Below are 25,417 nucleotides of genomic sequence, written 5' to 3' on the forward strand. Positions count from 1 at the left end.
GAACAAAAAGCTACCTCACCCGAGGGCCGCCATGCACGCATCATAGGGGTCCTTAGAAAATCCTTAGTCACCACTCTATTTGCCAATAGTTTTCCAATCAGACAACCGTTTTCTCTGGTCACTTGTGGTTGGATCTCTGATGCATCCAAAGAGACACCAGAGTTTTCGTCCTCTAAAAGAGAGAACTTTCCCCACAAAGGAATGCTAGACATCCAAACACTTTTTTTTAGGATTTGATTTCAATCTAATGTGTCACAATCCTATAAGATATATCATTTTTGGAAGTATGTCACAATCTCATAGGATTGTGACACATCAGGTTGGAACTAAATTCTGAAAAAAAGTGTTGAATATCTAGCATTTCTCTCCCCCACATAGAGGACAGATCTTCCTCCACAACGGAATCCATGCTCACAGTAAAGAAAACACCAAAACAAGTACAAGCTTCACAATCAATAAGACACCACAACATCTCCAAGTCCAAACAAAGACCGGAGAAACACACCTTCAGCCCTACGGTCTAGAGAGATCTTTCGGGCGAAGAAATAAACACACCTTTCTTCGATACAGCAGCATGTCTTGACTATAAGAAAAAAGAAAGGACGTAGGTAATAGCTATTTCTTGACAAAGTGATCATAAAAATCACTAACAGAAGGAAAATGACATAAGTGAGGAGAGTCACGTAATAGATGGAACTGATAATTGGTATATACTACGGATATCTTTGGGAGGAAACAATCCACTATAAATAAGGAAGCCACTTCCCATTGTTTTAAGTAGTAACTGTGGTTAAAAAAAAAAAAAAAAAAAGAGAGAGAGAGAGAGAGAAAAAAAAAACAATTAATTCTGTGTGTGTGTGTGTGTGTGTTTTTTTTTTTTTTTGGATGAATTATTCAGTGTTTCTAACACAATGGTATTCGTCCTCCAAATTTTTTCCGTTATGGGAAATCCATTAACATTGATATTGATAGGCCAACCTGACCATGTAGCCATCATCTTCAAGCATTTTTCTAACTGGTCCATTAAAACTTTTATCCTATGTACATATGCAAGATCTCGTCATCTTCTCAGATTATGTTATGATCTTGTGTGACTGAACTTGTAACTGGTTTATGAACTGAAAAATGACTAAGATCGTTCTTCCTTAGCTTTCCTATTTTGGGAGAAGTAATGGAAAACAACTCTACCGGTAAAATTTTCAAGGAATCCGAGCCTCTTTGGTTGAGCAATTAGAGAAGCTCACGTCTCACAAACATAAAGTTTGAATAATTTCTTTGTTACCTTTATTCCAAAGCAATGCCTTATATAGAAAATGTACTACACTGTAGGAGTCCCACGAGAACAACTCTCAAGGTGAACCCAACTCTACTACCAACAATGGATATTGAATACATAACAAACACTCGCTCCTAACAATTGATAACTACTACTAGATAATAGCTAACAACCACTCACTCCTACTAACAATTGATAACTACTAATAGATACCTAACATAATGACTACTCTGCATTGCTTTAATTGACTTCTACCACCTTCTAGCACTTCTAGCCACGTAACAGATTATTATGCTTTCTCCAGCCTTCAAAATCCCACAATCTCTTCTTTTTAGAATCACTTTTATCACAGTTCCTGAAGAATCCCACGCATGAACAAAATTAAGCACCCAGGCTGACAAATCAGAACTCATCCTTCTTCAGTACTAGCCTCGGCTAAATTCGTCACAGATTCATCAGCACCTAATTTATCCTTAAGCCCTATGCAACTGAGTCAGTCTGCTTCCAATTTCGAGTCCTCAGACACTGTTTCAGGCAATGTTGGACTATGGGTTGATCGGTAATGAACTGATTGCAAGAAGTCAAAATAGGCATATTTGATGTCAAACTGCATATCATACCCTGCAAGTTGCAACAAACGTGTTTTTACCTTAGCATCTAACAATCATATAAAAGCTGAAACTTTAAAGGGGAAGGAGGGACATGATCCTTACAGTAGTTAATTGCAATAGTCCGCCCTCCAGCATCTGGACTCTGTCTAACGTGATGAAACCACATACTTGGCCTGCATCAACTCCACCATAGCCTTAAAATTACTATTCATCAATTAAGTTATATTTAGCAGAAAGTGCCACGTCAAACAATAGGATCAAATATTAAGAACACAACTTAATGACCATATAAAATCCACACTTCTCTTTTTCTTCTCCTATTTGTTTATGCTTACTGTTGTACAAAAGACCATAATTGTGGTAAATATAGACAACAATCACACACACCAACACCAGAATTTACGTAGTTCATTCAATATAAGTTACGCCCACCGGCGGAGGTGACCACAAAGAAATTCATTATAAAAGATGGAATACGAAAAATAGTGAACATAAAAGCGCTCAAAATTCAAAGCCCTAATACACTCAAATCTCACTATCATACAAAAAAGATTCTTTTCCAAAAAGAAAAAGCAATAATACAAACTTTTCTTTTGTAGGGACAAACAACTTTTCTCTCTTTTACTCTCTCACTGTGAAGCTCTCACTCTTTTTTTTTTTTTTGCTGCAGCACATTCTCTTTCAGTCTCTTTGTGCAACGCCTCAAAAACCAAGAAGAAAAACATGCGGCGCTATATTCTTCTCACAATCTCTCATGAGCTGCTTCTAATGCCTTATAAAACTAAGTGTAGTTGTCCTTTTATAAAACACTATGTTGGCAACAAAGGCTTTTTTCAAGTCAGTCTCCAACTCCAAATACAAGTCAGCTAAAGAATCTCCAAAACCCAATAGAAAAGTAAAAGATAATGGGGCCGACATTGACTTGATGATTTCAAGTTATATGTAGGTTTACAAATCTCCACATTGACTTAAATTTCTTAAGTCACAACGATATTTATTTTCTCAAGATGTCTTCATCAAAGCCCCTAAGGGTCCATAGTGTCACTCAAGCATCGCTTGAACTTGAGCATAGGATTTGGTTTAGACATAACACCACAATTCTCTTCCAATCTTGTTGGCCACAAAGCTTTCTCAGCTAACTCTGCCTTCTTGTAGACACATTTGCACTCTATAGCCTTCTTTCCCTTTGCCAATTCTACTAGCTTCCAAGTTTTTATTTTCTGTAATGACTCCACCTCTTTCGGCATACCATCCTGAACAGCTAATAGATATCCACTGTCAGCTACTAAAGCAAAAAAAAACCATATCCTCAAATCCATACATCTCCAGTGCTTTTCGATTACATTTCTCTCTTCCTTTTGCCAAATAATAAGGCTCTTCTTAGCACTGAGTCTCTTGAAAACTATTCATCAAATTTATCCATGGGTGAACTTTGATCATCAAACTCCACCTCCACAACTTGTTTCTGTTGTGGGCCTGGGTTTGGGATCGTGTGATGGGTTTGTGGATGGGTAAAGCTGCAGGATTTGATTTCCTGAGTTTCCCTATGGTGGAAGGTGAAAGATGGTGAATGGATATGAGGTATTCGAGGTACCTCTGCCTCCCAATTTCAACTACAAGAGTTGTGGTTTTTTGATAAATTTCAGCATGTATTCTTCTTATTCAGAATCACTACTTATAGAATACAATATCAATACTGTTTTGGCTAATGCCTTATTTTTAGGAATCCTTCCCTTATTTCTCTCCCTAAAAATCCTGCTATCAATCCCTTAATTATTGGAATACATAATTCCTTATTTGTAGGAATTTCCCTCCCACAAGTCTTGCTCCCCACGCACAGACTTGTGCCTTACTTCTTTCCTAAAATACATCAGCCGCCACTTGGATTAGGTTTAGAGTGTGCAACAGTTAGGGTTTCATCATGTTGCTGCACTCGTTTAGGCCTCCTAACATAGGTCCGTAACAGTTTCCCTTTCTGGCTGTCAGTTGATGCTCCATCCTCACCTTTTCCTAGCATATAGGCCTCATCAAACACATCTTTGCTAACAATTTTCTTATTTGAATCTGAATCTCATAACCTATAGCCCTTAACATAAGTTTCCAAACCAAGGAATATATACTTTCTTGATTTTGAATATAATTTCGACTGCTCTCCACTTTGCATGTGAACGTATGCAGGACAAACAAATATTTTTAAAACTGAATAATCAACCGATTTACCTGACCATACTTCTTCTAGAACCTTGAAATCAATTTGTGCAAATCGAGATTCGTTGGCAACAAAGCATGCATAATTAACTGCCTCAAGCCATAAGCTCTTTGGCAATCCTCCATTCAACCTCATGCATCTCGCCTTTTCTAGTAGTGTTCTATTCATCATTTCATCAACTATGTTATGTTGTGGAGTCCCTTTAATTGTGAAGTGACGACTTTTTTTTTGATAAGTAATGATAGTTTTATTGAAAGCGTAAGGCGCCCCTACGTACACTAGAAGTATACAACAGGAAACACCTAACTAGAAAGCGAAAAAGAAACAAGAAAATCAGCAAAGCTGATAGATAAAGGGTACAGATAAGCCATCGACCAGACATACAAGGTATGGAGAAATAACTCTAGCACCTCCTCTAGGGAGCTCTCTAGGTTCTCAAAATGCCTAAGGTTTCTCTCTCTCCAAATACACCAAAAAAGGCAAATAGGCACCATCTTCCATGTAGTAGCGCTCCCAGATCTCCCAGACTTCCACCAACAAGCAACTAAGTCAAGCACACTCCTAGGCATGACCCACGAAATACCAAAGCGGGAGAAAATGTTGTTCCAAAGAGAAGAGGCTAGATCGCAATGCAGAAGGATATGGTCCACTGATTCCCCATCCCTCTTGCAAAGACAGCATCTATCCACAATAATAATGTGCCTCTTCCTAAGATTGTTCAAGGTAAGAATTCTGCCTAGAGCTGCAGACCAAGTGAAGAAGGCTGCCCTCGGGGGAGCCTGAGACCGCCACACACACTTCCATGGGAACCACGTTCCTCCAGAACCCATCATAGAACCAAAATATGACTTCACCCCGAACACACCTTTCTTGGACGGGACCCATTTGAGACAATCAGCCCTCTCAAAGTTCACCTTGATAGCGCCCAGTACCTGGAAGAAAGAGGCAAAAACATCGACTTCCCAATCATGAGCCTCTCTAACAAAGCTCACATTCCAATGAATGGACCCACCCAAACTCTCCAAATTATCAGCCACTGACGCATCCTTCACTCGAGCAATGCCAAAGAGATCAGGAAACACTTCTTTTAGAATCGAATCTCCACACCACAAGTCATGCCAAAATCTAATCCTGCTCCCATCCCCCATCTCGAATCTAAGGAATTTGGAGAAATTCTCCCATCCTTTCCTTATAAACTTCCACAACCCTACTCCAAACGCCCCAGTCACCTCTCGGGAGCACCACCCACCCCACAAACTTCCATATTTGGAATCCACCGCGACTCTCCACCAAGCATCTCTATCCATGCCATAGCGCCATAACCATTTACCTAGCAATGCTCGATTGAACTGAACCAACTTCCTAATGCCCAGTCCCCCCTTCGAAATAGGAGTACAAACCTTCTCCCAACTCACCAAATGGTATTTAAAATCATCACCCATTCCACCCCAAAGAAAATCGCGTTGCAACTTCTCAATGCGAGAAGCAACACTCACCGGTAAAGGGAACAAAGACATGTAGTACGTAGGCAAGTTAGAGAGCGTACTCTTGATAAGGGTCACTCTCCCTCCCTTAGAGAGGTATAACCTTTTCCAACTAGCCAACCGTTTTTCAACCTTCTCAATAACTCCATCCCAGATACGAATAGACTTGTAGGGAGCCCCCAATGGAAGACCCAGATACATCACAGGCAAATGAGCAACTTCACACTCTAAAATCTCGGCTAACCTTCCCACGTGAGCGACATTCCCCACTGGAATAATGCTGGATTTGGCCAAGTTAACCTTAAGACCCGATACAGCCTCAAATAAGAGCAAGAGAGCTCGCAAAGACCGAATCTTTGAGGAGCTTGCATCACAGAAAATCAATGTATCATCAGCGAACAAAAGGTGGGAAAAAGAAGCTTCGCCCACTCTGAAACCATCCAACACACCCCCACTCACTGCCGCAGTAATCATCCGACTCAGCGCCTCCATAACAAACACAAACAACAGTGGGGACAAAGGGTCTCCTTGCCTAAGGCCTCGCGAGCTGCTGAAAAAGCCATATGGTGAACCATTAACTAGCACCGAAAACTTTGCAGAAGAAATGCACCGAGCTATCCACGAACACCACTTACCCCCAAAGTCGCATCTCCTCAACATATACAACAGAAAGTCCCAATTGACGTGATCATAAGCTTTTTCTAAATCCATTTTGCAAATGACTCCCGGCTCCCTTGATTTAATACGACTATCAAGGCATTCATTCGCAATAAGGATAGGATCAAGATTGTGAAGTGACGACTTATACCCTATGTTTTGCAAAACTCCAAAAAATCAGAGTCCCTGTACTTCACTGCATTATCGGATCTCAAATTTTTCACTTTTCTTCCAATCTGATTTTCCACTTGCGCTTTCCACTGCTTGAAGATGGTGAAAACCTCTTACATATGCTTCATAAAATAAACTCAGAGCTTTCTTGAAAAAAAATTTAATAAAACTAACAAAATCATACGCACCTCCGTTTGAAGATACTGCCATTGGTCTCCAAACACCTGAGTGAATATAGTCGAGAACACATTTCTTTGTATGAGACGCCACCTTAAAAATGATTGTTTGTTGACATCCTAAGTTTTTTGGCACCTATTCCAACAGCTTTATACCTAACATTAGTACCAACATTATAGGATTTAAATGCCTCAAACCATTGCCCATTTGGACACATTGATATGAGCATGCAGAATCCAAAGCCCAAAACATCTACAAGAGAATCAATACCTGAGGAAGCTGAGAGAAGATATGCACTAACATCACTATCATTTGACTCATCATTGGCAACACTAACTGAATATGCAGAACTTTTCTGATTATTTTTATCTTCCAAATCCCGTTTCAACACGCTACAAAATCTTCTTTTGTGCCCTTTCTTATGACAATAATATGACGGCGTCAGTAGTCCTTGCTTTATTAGGAAACAAATAAGTATTTTATGCTTGGAGTTTTATTTTACATAAACTATATTATTAAGGTTTATTCTAATAATGGGCTCAAGCTCGGTGGTATGCACTCTAGGTTTAGGGTTGCTATTGAGTATTTAAGCATATTTTTGTAATTCCGGAAGTCAGTTTTGAATAAGAATTTTGTTTGCTTCTGAGATGCGATTTCTCACCCTCAAGGGTGATTTGTTACTCTAAGTTCTTCCTTGTAATCGAGTTAAACTTCTTGTTCTATGTTTGTGGCGCTTACCCTGCGTCATAATAGCACTCCACATCTTTTTCATTTGACCGAGATTCTTCATCCTTTGCCGAATGTGACTTAGACCGAGACTGCCTACCTTTGTCATTCTTTCACTTATATTTATCCCTTCTGCGCTTTGGCTCAAACCTCGCCACACACCTATCAGCTTGGTCATTGGCAAATTTTCTCCGTCTCATGTGACAAGAGAGCTTCAATCACCTCTTCCAACTCTAGAGTCTCTTTCCCATACAATAATGTTGTAACAAGGTGATCATACAAAAAGGGAAGCAATGCCAACAAAAGTGTTGCTTTATCTTCTTCCTCAATCGTCACTCCAAAGTTTAACAATTCTGTATCCAACATGTTAAACTTGTTGAGGTGCTCAAATAGATTAGTATTTTCCTCCACTATAATCCATATAACTCTTTCTTCACATATAACTTATTCATCAAATTTTTCGCCATTTACAGACTCCAATTTCTGCCAAATTGTCTATGCCTTCTTTTCATCAATCACATTATGAATAACTTCATCAGAAAAATTAAGATGGATCAAACTGCCAGCCTTGGCATCCATCTCTTCCCACTCATCATCGTCCATCTTTTGGGGTTTCTTCGCCTTTCCTAATAATGCCTTGTAACTCGTTGAATCAAAAACTCTTTCATCCTTCTTTGCCAAAAAGAGTATTGCCATTAAACTTCTCCACTTCATACATAGTACTCGTCATATTTACCATAATCATCAATCTGAATACCAAACCTTAGCTCTGATATTACTTGTTGTGCAAAAGACCACAATTGCGGTAAATAAGACAAAACAATCACACAGGAATACTAGAATTTGTGGTTCCCTCAATGTTAGGAGGTACGTTTACCAGGGGAAGCAATCACGAATAAATTCATTATAAAAGATGGAATACAAAAAAATAGTGAAGAGAAAATCACTCAGAACCCAAAGTCCCAATACATCTAAATGCCACTATTGATTCTTCTCCAAAGGAGAAAAGAAAAGAAAAGACAAGAAAAACTTTTCTTTTTTTTGAGACAAATAGCAGCCTTGTTTCTCTTTTTCTCTCTCATTGCGAAGATCTTTCCATCTTATTTTTTTGCTGCGGCGCACTCACTTTCAGTCTCTTGTGCAACGCCTCAAAAAACCAAGAGGAATGACATGCAGTGCTATACTCTTCTCTCAATCTCTCGGGCACCGCTTTTAATGTATTACAAAATTGAGAGTGAAGTTGTCCTTTTATAAAACACTATATCAGCAACAAATACTTTTACAAGTCAGTCTCCAACTCTAAATAAAAGTCCGCTGAAGAGTCTCCAAAACCCAATAGAAAAGTAAAAGATAATGGGGCCAACACTGGCTTGATGATTTCAAGGCATACACATGTCAACACTTACCATGTACAAAAACTCAAATAAGGCACAAACTTGTGCTTCTCTTTAAGATCCAAAGAGAATATCCCATTGTTTCATGATGCATTGATGAAATCAGGAAGACTGCATAGATCACATTGACACTAAATCATCAATCCTTAACCTAGACATGCATTAACCGAAATAATAATAAGAAAGAACAAAGAAGGGGGAAAAAAAAAAAGAAAAAAGAGGGAGAAGTTTTAACATGCCACAACTTGCCATAGAGAGGATAATTCATATTCCATCAAACCACACCTGTTCAATTTTTTTCTTTTATAGGACATGCTTGTTTTGTCCCAGCAAGGCAGCAAGCCAGTCCACACAAACCTATACCACGAACATCCACACTGAAGACCTGTCCAACAATATCCAATGCAGTATCAATGCTGAGCAATGTCAAACATAGGTACTTCACCCATAAAGAAGTGTGCATGTGACAAAAACTGTCAGGGAACCATTGCTGCACTGGTCACTTAATCTTTTTTCACCAGCAGTCAATTATTTTTGCTTCATTGTTCTGTTTAGAATGGTCAATCAAACCGTTTTAAGTCCATGCAAGCCAATACCTCATCTAGCATTTGCCAAGAAAAGGAGATTTGATTTGCTGTTTAGACCAATTAAATTACCCTGGTTTCTACTCCTAAAACCACTCAAATCCTATAGAACAACCTTGATTGACCTGATGCCTCTCAAAGAACAGCTTACACAAACACTGATGCTGTTCTGGGTCCAACATGAGTACTTTACACATTATGAAGTGTACATGTGACAGAAACTGTTGATGTGCTATTGCTAACTAGCAACCCTTCAATTCTCTTTTCCTCTATTGTTTCATTCAGATTGGGCAACCAATTCGATATCACAACTTAATCTATATTAGTTTCTACCTCTAGCACCATCTTTTCTTCCGCATAAAATAGCTTCTCTAACACAAATACCATCCATCAGGCATGGTCAAACTTAATTAATGCACTCAGGCTACGCATTTGACAATATACTGAGACCCCACCCCCCACCCCCCTCCCCCCAAAAAAAAAAGAAAAAAAGAAAAGAAAAGAAGGGCACACCATTGGAAACATAGAAATTTAGGTTGGCAGACTTTGCAGTTAGAAGTAATGTCTACTTTTAGCTTTTCTTTGTTCTCTGTATTGTCATCTTTGTTTTGTTTTTGTATATTGCAAAAACCTCATATCTAAGTTTATTTTTATTTCCTTCTCTTTTTCTATCCATTGAAACAGTTCTGTGCATTTTGTGTTTTGTTGATGACTGATCAGTAGAGAGAGAGAGAGAGAGAGAGAGAGAGAGAGAGAGAAGAGCTTGGAAAAACCAATAAGTTGAAAGTTTCTCAGTTACAAGATTTATTGTTACGTACCTAGGGTATGTGACAAGGATATTCTTGGAATTATATTAATGCCCCTCTTTAATAGAATAATTAGGTTAGATTTTTAAATAAGGTAAAAGTCGTAGATTATTATTATTATTAGGTAAATAAGGAGTATTGCTCATAAAACAATATTTCTAATAGGAAAATAAGGGATTTGTCTCCCTTTAGAATTAATATTTATTATTTAGGATTTGTAATATTTATTTAATTATCGTCCCGTAATTCTAGCTTTGTAACCCTATAAATAGGGTATTGAAGAATGAATAATCAAGCAGAAAAATATTATTCAACTCTTATGGTTGCTTAGGAGTTTTTAGGGTTTCTCGAATAATCCTAACCTTAAGAGACTCAGGGTACCTCGAATACCCTACTATCCCACGCACTTCCCCATCCAAATTACTATCGTCTATCCCCCGTTACGGAGGTCCGTAACATTTATTTACAAACTTTCCAGTTTAATCTCTTTACTGTATCATACTAGATGAAGGAAATAATTTCCAACCTTCTAATTTATGTACAAACTTTGAAGGACAAAGAACAGCACAGATTTAAAAACTAGCACTGCAATACATATCCCTTTTGTGTAAAAAACATGTCTTAGAAAATAAATTGTATTCTAGAAAATTTTCAAGGCCTTGGAATCAGTTGGGATCGCTGACTTAAAAAGCACTGTCTTTCAGAATTATGAACAAACACCTTGTAAAACAATCTAATTAGAACCAAATTGTACATGTGCCCAGCCTCATTTTCAAATCTGATTTTTCTAAAACTAAATAGCAAATGTCTAGCATTGGCTCCTTCTATGTAAATTAGAAACAATCTAGGGTGGTCAATGCTAGGTAGGTAAATTTAAGTAGTAATACGGGAGAGACAAATATCAAATATGCACTAAATATTACTGAAGCTAGTGAAAAGTTGAAGACTTTTTTTTGAAGAGAGAGGGAAAAGAATTAAGCAGCAAAAAACAAACTGAAATGAAAAACAGGATCAAGTAATTATATAGCAAAGAAATGACCAGAGAATATAACAAAAATCCTGCAGGACAGAAATGGCAAATAAAAGATAAAGAGAAAAGATAACCCCTACTTAGTTAAAAGCCAGGGATGAAAGCAGGAATTTAGTCTAAAGGGCGGCCAGGTTGACTGTGGTTTTCTTTGGTGAGAGGCCACCATTAATAAAATGCAAAAAGCCTAGAATTTCTTTTTTATATTTCAAATATTTACCTGCTGAGTTTCCGAATTTCCCAACCACCTCATAAACCTGAAATTGCCCACTGGAGACACCAATTTCAGGGTTGATATTTTCACTCCAGCATGCAGGGTTTTGAAAAGATATAGACCATAATGCCACCAGTACTTCTAAAAGCAAGCACAATCTCTCTTTGATTCTCTATGCTCCCAAGCTTGCATTGTAGTGATATAATTAAGCACTAACAAGCCAACAGTTTTCCAATCCCTTATGCTATGGAAAATTAGAATTCCATTTACCTTTATGATGGGAAATCCAACAGGATGACATCCATAAAAAATATTTTCCCCAAATTAGGGATCACCTTTGAAACCATTAAAGAGTCTCCTATTTCAAGGCAGAGTCACTTTGTGTATCTATCCCTATTGGATAAACCTCGGATCTGTGAAAATATCTCCTCCACACGAATCAGGTAATACTCCAGCTTTGCCGGTGGGCTGACCCCAAAGAACTGTTTGCACTCAAGAGGATTCGAACCTTAAACCTTGATGGAAATGCCACCAAGACCAAGGTCCTTACCACTTGAGCCAACCCCTTGAGGTTCCCTATTTCTGATATTTCAGAAGTATCTAGCAATTAGTTTGGTCGAACATCCCCATAACATTTGACCCATTCTCGCCTACAATAACTTAAAAAAGCAATCTTCGAGGTTATAAACAAAAACATACAAAACATATTTAATGGGTATGTCTAGCTTAAAGCTAGTTGCTGTACAAAACACTAATGATTATGAGCCAGCACTTAGGTTAAAAGGCCAACTCAGGATGCTTAATTGGAAACTACTTCTTTAAAGTCCTCTAAAAAGAGATGACCTTTGCAGGATCAGGTACCTTAACAAATCTCTTCCATTGGCTTTGTGACAAATGTCACTCAGCTGAACTTTATATCTTACATAATAAAATTCATAGTAGCAGGGGAATTTTTGTTTTAATTTCGTTAAGGAAAGTATAATGTTTTCAAGCATGCAAGAAATCCTAGTTCATCCAAAAATTATGACTAGTATTTTTTTTATAAGCAAATGGATTTTGTTAAAAGCCCAACGGGCACACCAAAGTACACATAAAGTATACTAGAGAAACACCAAAAAAAAAAAAAAAAGAGATCACAAAAGTAATGAAAACTAGAAATGTGAAAAAAATCATAAGTAGCTATCCACTAAAATAGGGTATAAAAAAATAAAGCCTTTAGTTCCGTCACCGTCCACACCTTGTCTTCAAAACTCCAGTAAGTTTTTTCTCTCCAAATGCATCACGACAAACAAAGTGGGATCATCTTCCAGAAAGCTTCACTTTGAGAGTTACCAATCCTTCTTCTCCAGCAAGCGAGGAGATCTCACCTGCCAGGGCATGACCCATGCTGGGCCGCATAACCCAAAGATAGAGTACCATGAGGCACTAGCTATCTCGCAATGAAGTAAGAGATGGTCAACAGTTTCCCCACACTTCTTACACTTGCAGCACCAATCTACTACAACAGTATTCCGCTTTCTTAGGTTGTCCACTATATGATCCTACTTAAAACGATAGACCAAGCAAAGAAAGCCACCCTTAGAGGGGCTTTGCTCAGCCAAATACATTTCCAAGGGAAGGGACGACTGTCATGGGGATCAAGACATTATAAACGACTTGACATCAAACAACCCTTTCTTAGAGGGGTTCCAACAAAGCTTTTTTTGATAAGTAATGAAATGTAAATCAAAAGGTGTAGAAGGATGCAATCCTAGTACACAGAAAGTATATACGATAATGCCTAAAAGGAAGAGAAAAAAGTACAGAAAATTAGTAAAACTAATCACTAAGGGAATCGAAGTAAAAAGAGAATAAAAGAAAATGGACATGAGCTCCTCCAGTGTCCTTTCTTGGTTCTAGAAATTTTTGTCATTACGTTCCCTCCACAAGCACCACATGAGGCAAAAAAACACCATCTTCCATACGACAACAATTTGAGAGTGACTATCTGTCCACCAGCTAGCAAACAAATCAACCACCTGATTATGCATAACCTAGGACATCTTAAAGCGACTGAAGATAGCATTCCATAAGACACGGGCAACCTCACAACGGAGAAGAAAATGGTCTGTGGACTCCCCATTCCGTTTACACAAACAACACCTTTCAACCACAATAACTTGTCTCTTCCTAAGATTGTCCACGGTAAGAATCTTTCCTATAGCTGCCGACCAAGTGAAAAAAAAAAAAAAAAAAAAAAAAAAAAAAACAATAACAACTTTCAAAGGAACCTTGGTTTGTGAAATACTCTTCCAGGGGAAAGGAAGATCATCTTTACAAGCAAGGATCTTGTAAAAGGAGCTAACAACAAACTTCCCTTTGTGAGACGGGGCCCACCATAGCTTGTCTTCCCCTTCCATCCTCACTCTATGGAAATACAACAAGGTGCATAAGGAAACCAAGATATCCACCTCCCAATCGTGAGCTGTATGAATAAAGATAACATTCCATTGAAAGGAATCACTAGAGAAGTCCAAATTACCTACAATAGGCGCATCCTTCACATGAGCAATATTATATAAAACCAAGAATGCTTCCTTGAGGGTCAACTCTCCGCACCACACGTATCTCAAAATCTGATTTTGGACCCATCTCCCAGCAATATGGTATGGCTAAAAAACAATCTCCACCACCTCCTAATATTCTTCCAAAGCCCCACCCCATGCGACCCATGGGGGATCAATAGAACACCCGCCCCAAGCACTTCCAAATTTAGCGACCACAGCAACTTTCCACCATTCCTCTCTCATGCACATAATGCCACAACCACCTCCCTAAAGGGCCCTATCCCTAACCAGGTGATATTTAAAATTTTCACCTATCTCACCCCATAAAAAATCTTGTTGAAGCTTCTCTATACGGTTTGCCATACTAGCAAGAATGGGGAAAAGAGACGAGAAGTACGTAGGTAAAAAGTGCTCTTTATAAGGGTAACTCTACCACCCTTAGATAGATACATCATTTTTCAACAAGCTAAGCGACCTCAATCTTTTCCACCATGCCACCCCAAATAAACTTGGCCTTGTAACAATCCCCTAGTGGAAAACCAAGATACTTCAAGGGCAAAGAGGAAGTTCCACAACACAAAATGCTAGCCAACCCATCCACATTACCCACAGGAACCAAAACTGACTTGGCCAGATTAACCTTTAAACCAAAAACAGCTTTAAAGCATAAGAATAAAACTCGCAGATAGCGAAGATGAATAGGGTTGGCCCCCAAAAAATACCAAAGTATCATCCACAAACAATAAGTGTGAAATATTTACCACAGCAAAGAGCCTAAATCCCACATAGAAGCTTGAGAGAAGACCCCTGTCAACAGTAACAGTAATCATTTTACTTAAATCCTCCATGACTACTAAATAGTAGAGGAGATAGGATCACCCTGCCTCAAACTACGAGAGCTACTGAAGAAGCCCGACGAAGTGCCATTAACCAAGACGAAGAAGCACACCGAAGAGATGCAATGCGCTATCCAAGAACACCATTTCTCTCCAAAATTGCATCTTCTCAACATATACAATAAAAACTTCCAGTTGATGTGATCGTAGGCCTTCTCAATATCCAGCTTGCAAAGCACCCCTAGTTCACCAGATTTGATTCAACTATCCCAACATTTGTTTGCTAGAAGAACTGAATCCAGAATTTGCATACCTTTAACAAAAGCATTCTGAGGCTTTGAAATAACATTTCTCCACAACCCTTCTCAATCTATTAGCAAGAACTTTAGCAATGATCTTGTAGACACCACTCACAAGACTAATAGGCCGGAAGTCCTTAAGATTAATCTCCCCAACTTGCTTTGGAAAACGTGGTATTAAGGCCTTTTTCAAATTTACTACGAGCATGAAAGTCAATGAAAACCCCCATGATATCAGTCTTGATTAACTCGCAAAATTCTTGAAAGAAAGCCACAGAGAAGCAATGAGGACCTGGAGCTTTATCTTTATTCATACCTTTCACCACCTCTAAAACCTCCCTCTCCTCGAATGGATGCTTTAACCGAGAGGCCTCCTCCACATCTAAAGAGTCGAAAGCAAGGTCAGCCAGCCTAGGCCGCCAACTATATTGTTCTAAAATTAAGGTCTTATAGAACTTAACAATGTGATCCCTGATAAGAGGTTGGTCGGAAGAAACTGAGTTGTTTACAAACAGCGGCTCTATGGAATTATACATCATGTTCGAGTTGGCTACTCGATGAAAGAACTTTGTGCATTTGTCGCCCTCTTTTAGCCAAAGAACCCTTGACTTTTGTCTCCAACAAATCTCCTCTTGTAAAGTAGTTTTTTCCAGCTCACAGATGACCAAGCTTTTCCTCAACTATTCTTCAGGAACTAACCTTTTCTCTTCCTCCAATCTATTAAGAGCGCTCAATTCTTCCCAATGAGCCTTTTTTAGGGACTCCACATTACCAAACACCCCCTTGTTCCACCTTTTTAGATCAACCTTTAAGGCTTTAAGTTTTTGAGCAAAGATGAAGCTAGGAAAGCCTTGAAAGTGATAAGACGAACACCAGTGCCTCACCCTATCCACAAACCCATCAGCCTTTAACCACATATTCTCAAACTTAAACGGTCTTTTGCCCTCTTGAATATCACCACATTCAAGGAGAATAGGAAAATGGTCAGAGCACAATCTATAAACTCTCTTCTGAAACAAACCAGGATACAAGAAACCTATCAATTCTTGACAAAGAGAAATTATTAGACCACGTAAACGGCCCCCTTGTAAGGGAAAGATCCATGAAATCGTGCTCTAACATAAAGTCATGAAACTCCATCATTGCAAGGCAAAAACGAGCTTCCCCCGATTTTTCACAAGGAAAACGGGTGACATTGAAATCACCACCAATGCACCAAGGCAAGTCCCACCAACTAATTAGGCCAACCAGCTCCTCCCAGAGAGACCTTCTGACACTATCAATATTAGGTCCGTTAAAACCCCGCCAAAGCCCAAATATAGTCATCCTCAACATTTCTAAAAGAGCAGGAAACAACAAACTCCCCCACACACACCCCAATCTTCTCCACAATCCTCCTATCCCACATCAGTAAGATTTCACCAGAAGCCCTTCATAAAGCTAAATAACAACAATCAACATGTTGACAACCCCATAAACTTCTCACAACACAGCTAGAAATAAGCTCCAACTTAGTTTCTTGCAAGCAAATAATGTTCGCCTTCCATTGCTTTAAGAGATTTCTGACTCTCAACCGCTTGCAACTCTCATTTAACCCTCACATTCCATGAAAGCAATTTAGGCTTCATAAAAAACCTCTTTGAACCCTCCCCTTGTTCCTACCACATGAAGCACTGCCATTGTGTTCATCATAATTAATGGAACAGAATAAACTATTAAGTTCCCTCGTACCTTTTTTTTCCTTTGTTCGAGGAAGAACCCGCACCTTGTTCAGCATTGCTAGCTAAAATATCCGCAAACAAGGCTGATAGCTTCCCTTCAAAACCATCACACGAAAGCCCCACAAAGTGTCTAAAGTCTTCTACTAACTGCAGAACCTAGTCTGAAGACCGTGACCCAACCTTCCCCTTATACATTGCTACTGGACAGCATAACAATGAGGTGGGCTCCACCACCGAGAACAAAACCACCTCCAAACCAAATCCAACTCCCTTCCCGACACCTCCCCCTTGCACCTTATCCGCACTAAACTTGGGTTCACAAGAAAAAGAACCAACAAACCTTTCTTGCCAGGTTTGAATAGGGTCAATGCTTACCATAGGGAGGGGAGAAGTGAACCCTAGGTCTGTAAATGAGACGAGCTTGGGCGAGTTGTGCTTGTGTGAGCTCAACTGGTTTACAGTCGTCACATCTGAGTTTAGGGTTCATCGGCCGAGGCGACATCCTTGCGTGACCCGATATGAGCTCCGAGCTTACCCAAGCATGCTCTTGAGCCCTTTGTCACGTCCAAGCCCAACCTAGAAAGACCTATGCCCGAAGGCCCAGGATCCGTAATCCTTCTCCATCTATGCAATAACCTTGTCTTGGGCTTGAAGGAGTAGTTAGCCTAAGCAACCCCAGAGCCCATCAAGCCTTACCCTTAGGGTCTTGATTAGAGTGGGCTGCTGGAGGCGGGCCAAAACCCACTGGGTCTATTTTACTTTCTACATCATCTAGGCCCAAACGCTAAACCAAAGGTAGACAGCCAAGCCGCAACTTGTCCCTTCGGTGCAGGCACCTCAAACTTACCAGATGAACCCTTCAACAATGAGGGAATGGCTGGAGTATTCCTCGGTCCCGACAGTACCTCCGCAAACAACTTATTCCCCATGCCCGACGCTAAGCGACTGTCAGAATGAAGCCCAGTTCACCCACCACCAGCACCAGCTCGCGACTGGAAGAACTGCATAACCAATAGCAGCTCAGCAGCGAAAGACTTCCAGCCCCTACCATCTCTCCATTCCGACACTTGGATGAAGCCCCTCTGTCTACCTCCCTCATACTCTGCCACCAACAAGAATCACCAATGCTTATTGGAGCACTGGTGTGGAACATCTCCAAAACTCCTTTGTCCCCTCCTCTAGAACCAACTCCTCCACGGTGGCTAACAGCCAAGAAAAATGAAATTTGACCAAGCATAAAGATCGGACAATACCCCTGCTCCTCTCAAAAATCCTACACACCGGAGACCTAACCACCACCAACTCAAACAATTTGGACTCAATACGAAACCACCTTGATAACCCCATAAGAAAAGAGAAATGCCAGCACACCCGGAGAGAGAGAGAGTCCAAATACTAACGATTACAAGAAAATGCTCCAAAATAAAATCCAGGCTCTGATTTTCTAATATAATTAATCTAGATTTGATGATTGACTAATGTCCCATTACTTGAGTTGCAAATTGCATTACTTTTCCATTATATTGTTCATTTCAGATTTTGATAACATTTAGAAGTCAATTCACTTGGTCCAGGGATAGTTTCAACCTTCAAATGAAGTTACATTGATTTAAGCAGATATAAGGTTGGTTAACAAAAATAGATAAAGAAGTGGCAGAGCTTACAAGTAAAGAATCTCTCCGGCCTTGACCGTACACTCAAAGGGCTTGGGGCCATTAAAATACAAAGGGAATTTGGACATCTGGGTGTGTTTAGTTTGCGGTGAAGGATAAGGACTCACACTGCACCAAGGCACATATCTCGCTGGCTTCTCTGCCTCCAATGTCAACTCTCCAGTGTCCTGCAAATCAAAAACACGCTGTCATAAAAAGTTGATATATATGTGTGTGTGTGTGTGTGTACTCCTTATACAGTTAGGATGTATGGTAATCTCATCTCAGGTCTAAAGGTTTAAAAACCTGGGAATAAGAATAATGAGCGGCCGGGTAGTCGCAGATGTACATACGGTGAACGTCAGTGGGAGGAAGGAGCAGGAAATGCTTCTCGCCCGAAACGACGGCGTAGAGATTCTCGTAGTGATCCTTGTGGAAGGAGGTCTCCGAGAGATGGTTGCCAATCCAGAGATTAACAGCTTCGGGGAGGCACCCAAGGGCCTCGGTGGCCCATGGGATATGAGCTTCGCAGTCCGGCGATAGCGCCGAGTACTCTGAGCGGAAGCAGTCGTTCTGCTGCTGCGCGTAAGCCACGTATTTAGTGGAGTTGGGATTGACGATGAGATTGAGAGCTTCTGGGAAGGGCATGCGCATTACGTGTGCGGAGGCGAAGCAGAGGGAAGATGATGATGACGACGCTAAGTCGTCGGAATTTAAGGGGACGAGGGCGTCGGCTCGGCCGTTGGGGGTGAGGTGGACGGAGACATGGGCGGAGGAGAGGGCTCGAGCAAGGTAGGCATCGTCGGACCAGGAGGAGAGGGCGGTCCAGTGAAGAGTGGCATCGGAGATGACGCAGGGCTTGTTAGGGGACACGAAGTCTCTGAGGAATTGGAGAGGGGTTGGGGGTGAGTCCAGCCGCTCCACTCTCCCTGAGTTCCCCAGACTCAGCTCCCTCACTTCCCTCCACAATTCCTCAATCTCCTTCATACTGTTTTTGGGATGCGATGTAATCTCTCAAGTCATAGAACTTCTACAATTGTGATCTCATCTAAGAAATTACCCAAGATTCTTATCGTTTTTATTTGGAGGCCCAGACACCTTTTTCTTTTTTTTCTTTTTTTCTTTTTTTCTTTTTTCTTATCATATAGTATTCTGGTTTGCCTATAGCCGATCAGTATCTCCCTTGAACAGCTTATTTCAATTCAATCCAGATTTCAATTCCATTATCGTTTATCATTCCATCTATCATCACAATTACAACTTTCATTACTATTCCAGTGTTAGGGACAGCGTCTCAAGCTCAAGTGACATTAACGTTACATGATGACTGGCTTCGATGGAATCTGCTCCGTCGTATTCCGTCCACTGTCCTAAACAAATTACAAATGTTCCGACAATCTCGTCCTTTTCCTCTTACCTTATTTTGAAAAGTAACATCTCTGGATTTCTTTTTTGTTGTATTTATGTCATGAGATGGCTAAGAATGAGTGGGCGAATAAATAATAACTACCTCGTCCCTTTGTTTTTCTAGTCCGTGTCCATTCCGATGCTCATGTTGATGATCCACTGCGTCTCATTGGCTTCCAAGACTTTATTTTAAATTGAATCAAAAGTAAACCTGAAACCCCACTAAACAACTGGCCTTAGCCTTGTCAAACAGTTGGGCTGCCCAACTACCGTTTATCATCCATCTTGGGCTATATTTTATTCAACACTAGGGAGAGTTCCAAATGTAGCATGCCCTTTATTTTGGATGGACTTCTTGTGCAATAGGACAGTCTATTTGGGCTTCATTTATGAACTGAAGAACTATAAGGATGGGTATAAAGCTAATTTTGACTCGATCAATTTAATTAACAGGTCAAACCCTTCAACATTAACATTTTAATTTTGTATTGAGTTCGTGTCAGGCTTGCAAGTTATGTAAAAAATTGTTAGTTATTATGTCGTGTCAATGCATGAGTATAAAACTATATAGGTCAACTCTAACCTAACCCATTTAATTAAAAGGGTCAGACTCCTAAATCTTAACCTTTTAATTTCGTATTTGGTTCGTGTTGAGTCCAAAATTACCAGCCATAGCAACATTTTGGTTCAATGCACATTTGCATTTACAAGTTCATCTTTTAACCTATGTGATAGTCTAATTATATAAAAGATTCATTGCGTGCCCTTCTTCCTCCACCATTTTAATGTCTTTGGTCATGTAGAGTGCCATTAGTTTGTATAGGCCTCTCATGTCCTTATATCATGTGCAGCATCATTTACCATACGTGAATGTGGAAAAGTGTGAGTTGATCAAGGAAACAGTTAAATGTACTTTTGCCACACGTAAAATGCTCATTATTCTTTTCACCATGATTGAGTTATTCCGAACCCCCTTATATATCTGATACACATGTTACAAACCAACCTCCGTTGTTAAAATATGGTATGAGCTACACAGCAATTGTTAATATCCATATAAACGAGTGGAATTGTGAAGTCGCAAGGTTAAATGTTTAGGCATGATATGAAATATTTAGCATTCTAATCCATTATTCTACTTACTTCGAGCAATGATGTGAGCTATTTTTGTTGTGTGAAAAATATTTGAGGTACCTACATATTCATTGCGAAAGAAAAAGATGTCTTAGGATAGCAAGTGTCTTCGTTTCATTGGATCAATGCATATTTGCATTTACAGGTTCATCTTTTAACCTATGTGATAGTCTAATTATATAAAAGATTCCTTGTGTGCCCTTCTTCCTCCACTATTTTAACATCTTTGGTCATGTAGGGTGCCATTAGTTTGTATAGGTCTCTCATGTCCTTATATCGTGTGTAGCATCATTTACCATACATGAATGTGGAAAAGGGTGAGTTGATCAAGGAAACAACTAAATGCACTTTCGCCACATGTAAAATGCTCATTATTCTTTTCATCATGATTGAGTTGTTCTAAACCCCTTAATATATTTGATACACATGTGACAAACTAACCTCCGTTGTTAAAAGATGGTATGAGCTACACGGCTACTATTAATATCCATATGCACGAGTGGAATTGTGAAGTCGCAAGATTAAATGTTTAGGCATGGTATGAAATACTTAATGATAAGCGTCGAATGTTGCACATTCAAGTTCCTTAACTTGCATATGTTAATTCATTAGCATTGTTATTTGTTTGATTTTGTGTTGTTTTATTGTTTTCAGGTTTTAAATAAACATTTCATTAATTTTGAGCTTAAAGCATACTTTGAGAAGACCTAGAAGATATGGTTAAACTTAACTAATAATAATAGAGGACCTATATAATGTGGTTAAGTTTAATTGAATCAAGGAAATGATTAAATTGGAATTTCTCCAATAAAAGTCAAAATCGGATTGGATTCAAATTTGAATTATGCACATATCTCAGTGTTTTAATCATAACTTTCTGTTCAAATCTCATATTGCAATGAAATTGATGGCATTGGAAAGCTAATAAAAAATGAAACAAATATTTCTGAAATAGGTTTTTCCTAATTCGGACTTTTTCTATGCCAAAATTACCTCGTAATAAACAACTGCAAATCTGGACGAATTTGGAATCATTTTCCTACTTAGATTGAATTTTCAATCTCCTACTTGGACTAAGAGACTAGTTCCGATTTTTCTTAAATTCCCATGGCTTTTAGGCCTCTCCTATTCTCTATAGATAGACTCATAAGCTTTAAAAGAAGGTGTGATTAGCTTTAGACAGAAAATTCTTCTTGGAGGCTTGACAAGTTGAATAAGAGAAGAACATGGCAAGAGGTCATCCCAACACCACGATGAGTTGCTAAATTCGTAATAGGATGTTGATGTAGTCCTTTCCAAATAACAATGGTTTAATTGTATTGTAATTTGAGATTTTCTATATTTATGATAGTTGTATAACTGTGAGAATTGATTTTAATGTTTATATTCAATCATTATGAATTTCTTATCTTGTTTTAAAAAGTCTTTTATATTGATGGAACTCAATCCTTCATATTTTTTGTGATTATGTGAATGATTTTTATACAACGGGTTTAATTGATATATGATCAAGAAGGTTAGATAGGCCATGCCTAGGGAAGACAAATTATACTACATCCTAGTTTAGTATAATCTAGGTAGACAGTTCGTACCAATTGAAAATGATTTATACTATTCCATTAATTATGTGTATCCTATTAAAGACGTAGCTAATCTATACCTAAGTAAGATGGGTCGTACCGCATCTTAGTGGTTAGGTGGACGGTTTGTGCCAACCGAAGATGGATTATACTTATTATTTAGAGGTAATTTCTTGACTACTCGAGTGAGACAAGCCATATATCATGCATAGTATGAATTTTCCTTATTAATTTATGATTGACCATTGTTATGCGGTGAGTGATGAAATCAACCCCCTATTTTTTCTCTCATCACTACTCTCTTTGCATTTATGTCTTTTACGTTAGAGTATCTCCACACCCAGATTACATAATCAAAATATTTTACTGTAACAGGATGATTAGAGGTTTGCTAAAGGTTGAAAATATCATACGCATCTCCTGCTTCAAGTTCAAAATAATGAAAAATCCCAAATGATAGAGAGCACACAAACCCAAGTTAACAACACAACAATCGAATAAACCTGCTTCATACCCAACCTTTTTCTTTTAACCTCTCACTTAATTTATCTTATAGAACTCTGTACTTTAGAGTATCTGTGCACCGTAAATTTTATTCGAACGTGTGAACAGTGCTTCCCTTTTTTTTTTAATGGTGTGGTTTTACGATTCTACTCTTCAGTTTTCTTCATTGGATCTAAATCAAGCATGGGTATTTTGTCTTTCAACTTTTTTTTTAAAAAATTACTATTTTACCCCTGATATCCTTCGGCTAGTAAAGAAATCTGTTGGACATTTTTGTCTTTTACATTGAAATTACTTTTTTACCCTCTAAGTTTATATAGAGTTGAGTTTTTTTGAAGAAAGGTTTTGGTCTTTTTATCATGCGTTAGTATTACGTTTTTACCCCTTTAAATCTTTTGACTTCAAAATAAATATGGGCTTTTTGGTCTTTTAATTGTAAATTATTGTACTACCCTTTTTGTTGTTAGAGCGGGTTTTTTTTTTCTTTTCTTTTCTTCTGCCGGGGCCTTTTTGTCTTTTCTTTATTTTTGCTTTTTCCTGCATGCGCTTTGACCATTTTGGCCCTTATTGGTTTTCATATGGATCAGATTTTTTCTTGGTTTTGTAGACATTTTCCACGTCTTTTATTTTTCTTCCAGCATCTTCTTTCTTTATTGTTTTTCTTTGTTATTCGAGAGAAGCCGAAGATTTTCCTACTAAATGCATCCACAAATCTCGTCAGTCTCTTGTTTTCTTCAGAGGAAGTCCGCGAGAGAATGAGGGAATTGAGGTTGCTTCGACCAAAGAAATATTTGGGATTTTCAGATCCGGTTTTCCTCAACCCTGCAATTTTGCCTTCCTCAAATTTTCTACAATTTCAACTTATTTCTTCACAAAACCCTCGGCGTTTAATGCTTCGTTTGTTTTGGTGTAAAATGGTTTTTGGAAAATGATTTCAGCATTTTTCAGTGTTTGGTGGGGGCGATAATAATATCAACCGAAAAATGATTTCCGTTTGACAAAAAATGCTTAGTAAATTTCGAAAACTGATTTATGCTTTTTAAAAACGTAAATCATTTTTTCCAGACGGCAGACGCATTTGACTCTCTTTTAAACGACGCAGTCGACCTTCACGTTCAAGTAGTCGACCATCGCCGAAATCTAGCCTATGCCGGAATCTGACAACGTCCTGTCACTGTCGCCGGATTCTGGCAACCGAAATCCGGCCACCTTCGCCGGAATCCGATCAACCTAGGTTTTGATAACCAGAATGGTCGTATTCCGGCCATCTGGCAAGAACGGTCGAATCCCGGCCAGTTGGTCGGGATTTGGTTAGAATGATCGGATTCCAGCCAGGTTTTGGCCAGAACGGCCGGATTTCAGTCGTTCTGACGGGATTCCGGCCAGAAAGGTTGGCTTCTGGCCTACTGGCCGAAATCCAGCCATTCTAACCAGATGGCTAGAATACGACCATTCTGGTCGCTGGAATTTGGGGTGCACCAATGTAGCTAGTACCACCGTAGTTGAGAAGTTGAGCTTACCTTTACTGATGCATCATAGACCTTATAAGTTGTAGTGGTTGAATAAATGTGAGGATGTCAATGTCAATAAGCAGGTTTTGGTGGCTTTTACCATTGAGAGGTATAGTAATGAGGTGCTTTGTGATGAATTCCTATGCATGCTAGCCATATTTTATTGGGGAGGCCGTGTCAGTATGATATGAGGGTGATTCATGATTGGTTTAGGAACATGTACAACTTCGTAAAAGATGGAAAAACAATCAAGCTTGCTCCTTTAACCCCCCAAAACAGGTCTATGAGGATCAACTGAAGCTGAAACATGAGATTAAGCAAAAAAGAAAGGGTGAGGCCGAAACACAAGAAAGAAAAATGAGAGAAAATAAAAATGACGGTGAGGCCGAAACCTTAAGAAAAAGAGAGAGTTCAAAAGAAAATAGAGAGATGGCTGAGAATAAAGAAAATAGAGTGGAGCCACGAGAGAAAAAAGAAAGAGAACTTGCAGAGAGAAAATGAAAGACAAAGATGAGTTTTAATCAAAGGAAAATGAGGTTAAGAAGGCCTTCTTAGCAGATCAACCTAAGATTTTTCTTGTTTACAAAGAATCTTATCTTAATCTTGATGAAACTAACCAATCTCTTCCTAGTTTGGCTATTTCTTTGTTACAGGAGTTCGATGATGTATTTCCGAAGGAGATGCCGAATGGGTTGCCACCCATTGGAGGCATTGAGCATCAAATTGATTTCGTACCTGGAGCCGTTATTCCAAACCGGCTAGCCTATAGAAGTAATCCGGAGGAGACCAAGGAGATTCAAAGGCAAGTTGAATATTTGATAAGCAAGGGGTACATGAGAGAAAGCATGAGCCCATATGCAGTACCAGTGCTACTAGTGCCAAAGAAGGGTG

The 25,417-nt window shown here is 39.1% G+C and overlaps 1 protein-coding gene across 4 annotated transcripts; it reads right to left on the reverse strand.

The window, feature by feature from the left end:
* Window positions 1–1,261: 1,261 nt before the first annotated feature.
* On the reverse strand, window positions 1,262–19,799 carry LOC133854401 (lysine-specific demethylase JMJ32). 4 transcript variants are annotated; one of them, XR_009896812.1, is made up of 5 exons: window positions 18,697–19,797; window positions 18,403–18,578; window positions 8,991–9,090; window positions 8,718–8,816; window positions 1,990–2,060 (listed from the first exon to the last, which is right to left on the reverse strand). XR_009896812.1 is itself a non-coding variant. In XM_062290597.1 (4 exons), the coding sequence occupies exons 1-4, from the start codon at window positions 19,375–19,377 to the stop codon at window positions 1,770–1,772; spliced, it is 1,056 nt and encodes a 351-aa protein (XP_062146581.1). In that variant the 5' UTR covers window positions 19,378–19,532; the 3' UTR covers window positions 1,262–1,769. The 4 variants fall into 4 exon arrangements, 2 of the variants coding, with proteins under 2 accessions (XP_062146581.1, XP_062146582.1); XM_062290597.1 differs by lacking the exons at window positions 8,718–8,816; window positions 8,991–9,090 and adding an exon at window positions 1,262–1,897 and having other exon boundaries at window positions 18,697–19,532; XR_009896813.1 differs by lacking the exon at window positions 8,718–8,816 and having other exon boundaries at window positions 2,001–2,060.
* Between the last annotated feature and the right edge of the window lie 5,618 nt (window positions 19,800–25,417).

The sequence above is a fragment of the Alnus glutinosa genome, chromosome 13, assembly GCF_958979055.1.
Source record: "Alnus glutinosa chromosome 13, dhAlnGlut1.1, whole genome shotgun sequence".
Lineage (NCBI taxonomy): Eukaryota > Viridiplantae > Streptophyta > Magnoliopsida > Fagales > Betulaceae > Alnus > Alnus glutinosa.

Coding starts and splice junctions, on each gene's coding strand:
- LOC133854401 (XM_062290597.1), bottom strand. CDS start 19,377: ATGAAGGAGATTGAGGAATTGTGGAGGGAAGTGAGGGAGCTGAGTCTG. Junction 2,061..18,402: donor GCCGGAGAGATTCTTTACTT/GTAAGCTCTGCC, acceptor GAGTTGATGCAG/GCCAAGTATGTGGTTTCATC. Junction 1,898..1,989: donor GACTATTGCAATTAACTACT/GTAAGGATCATG, acceptor TGCAACTTGCAG/GGTATGATATGCAGTTTGAC.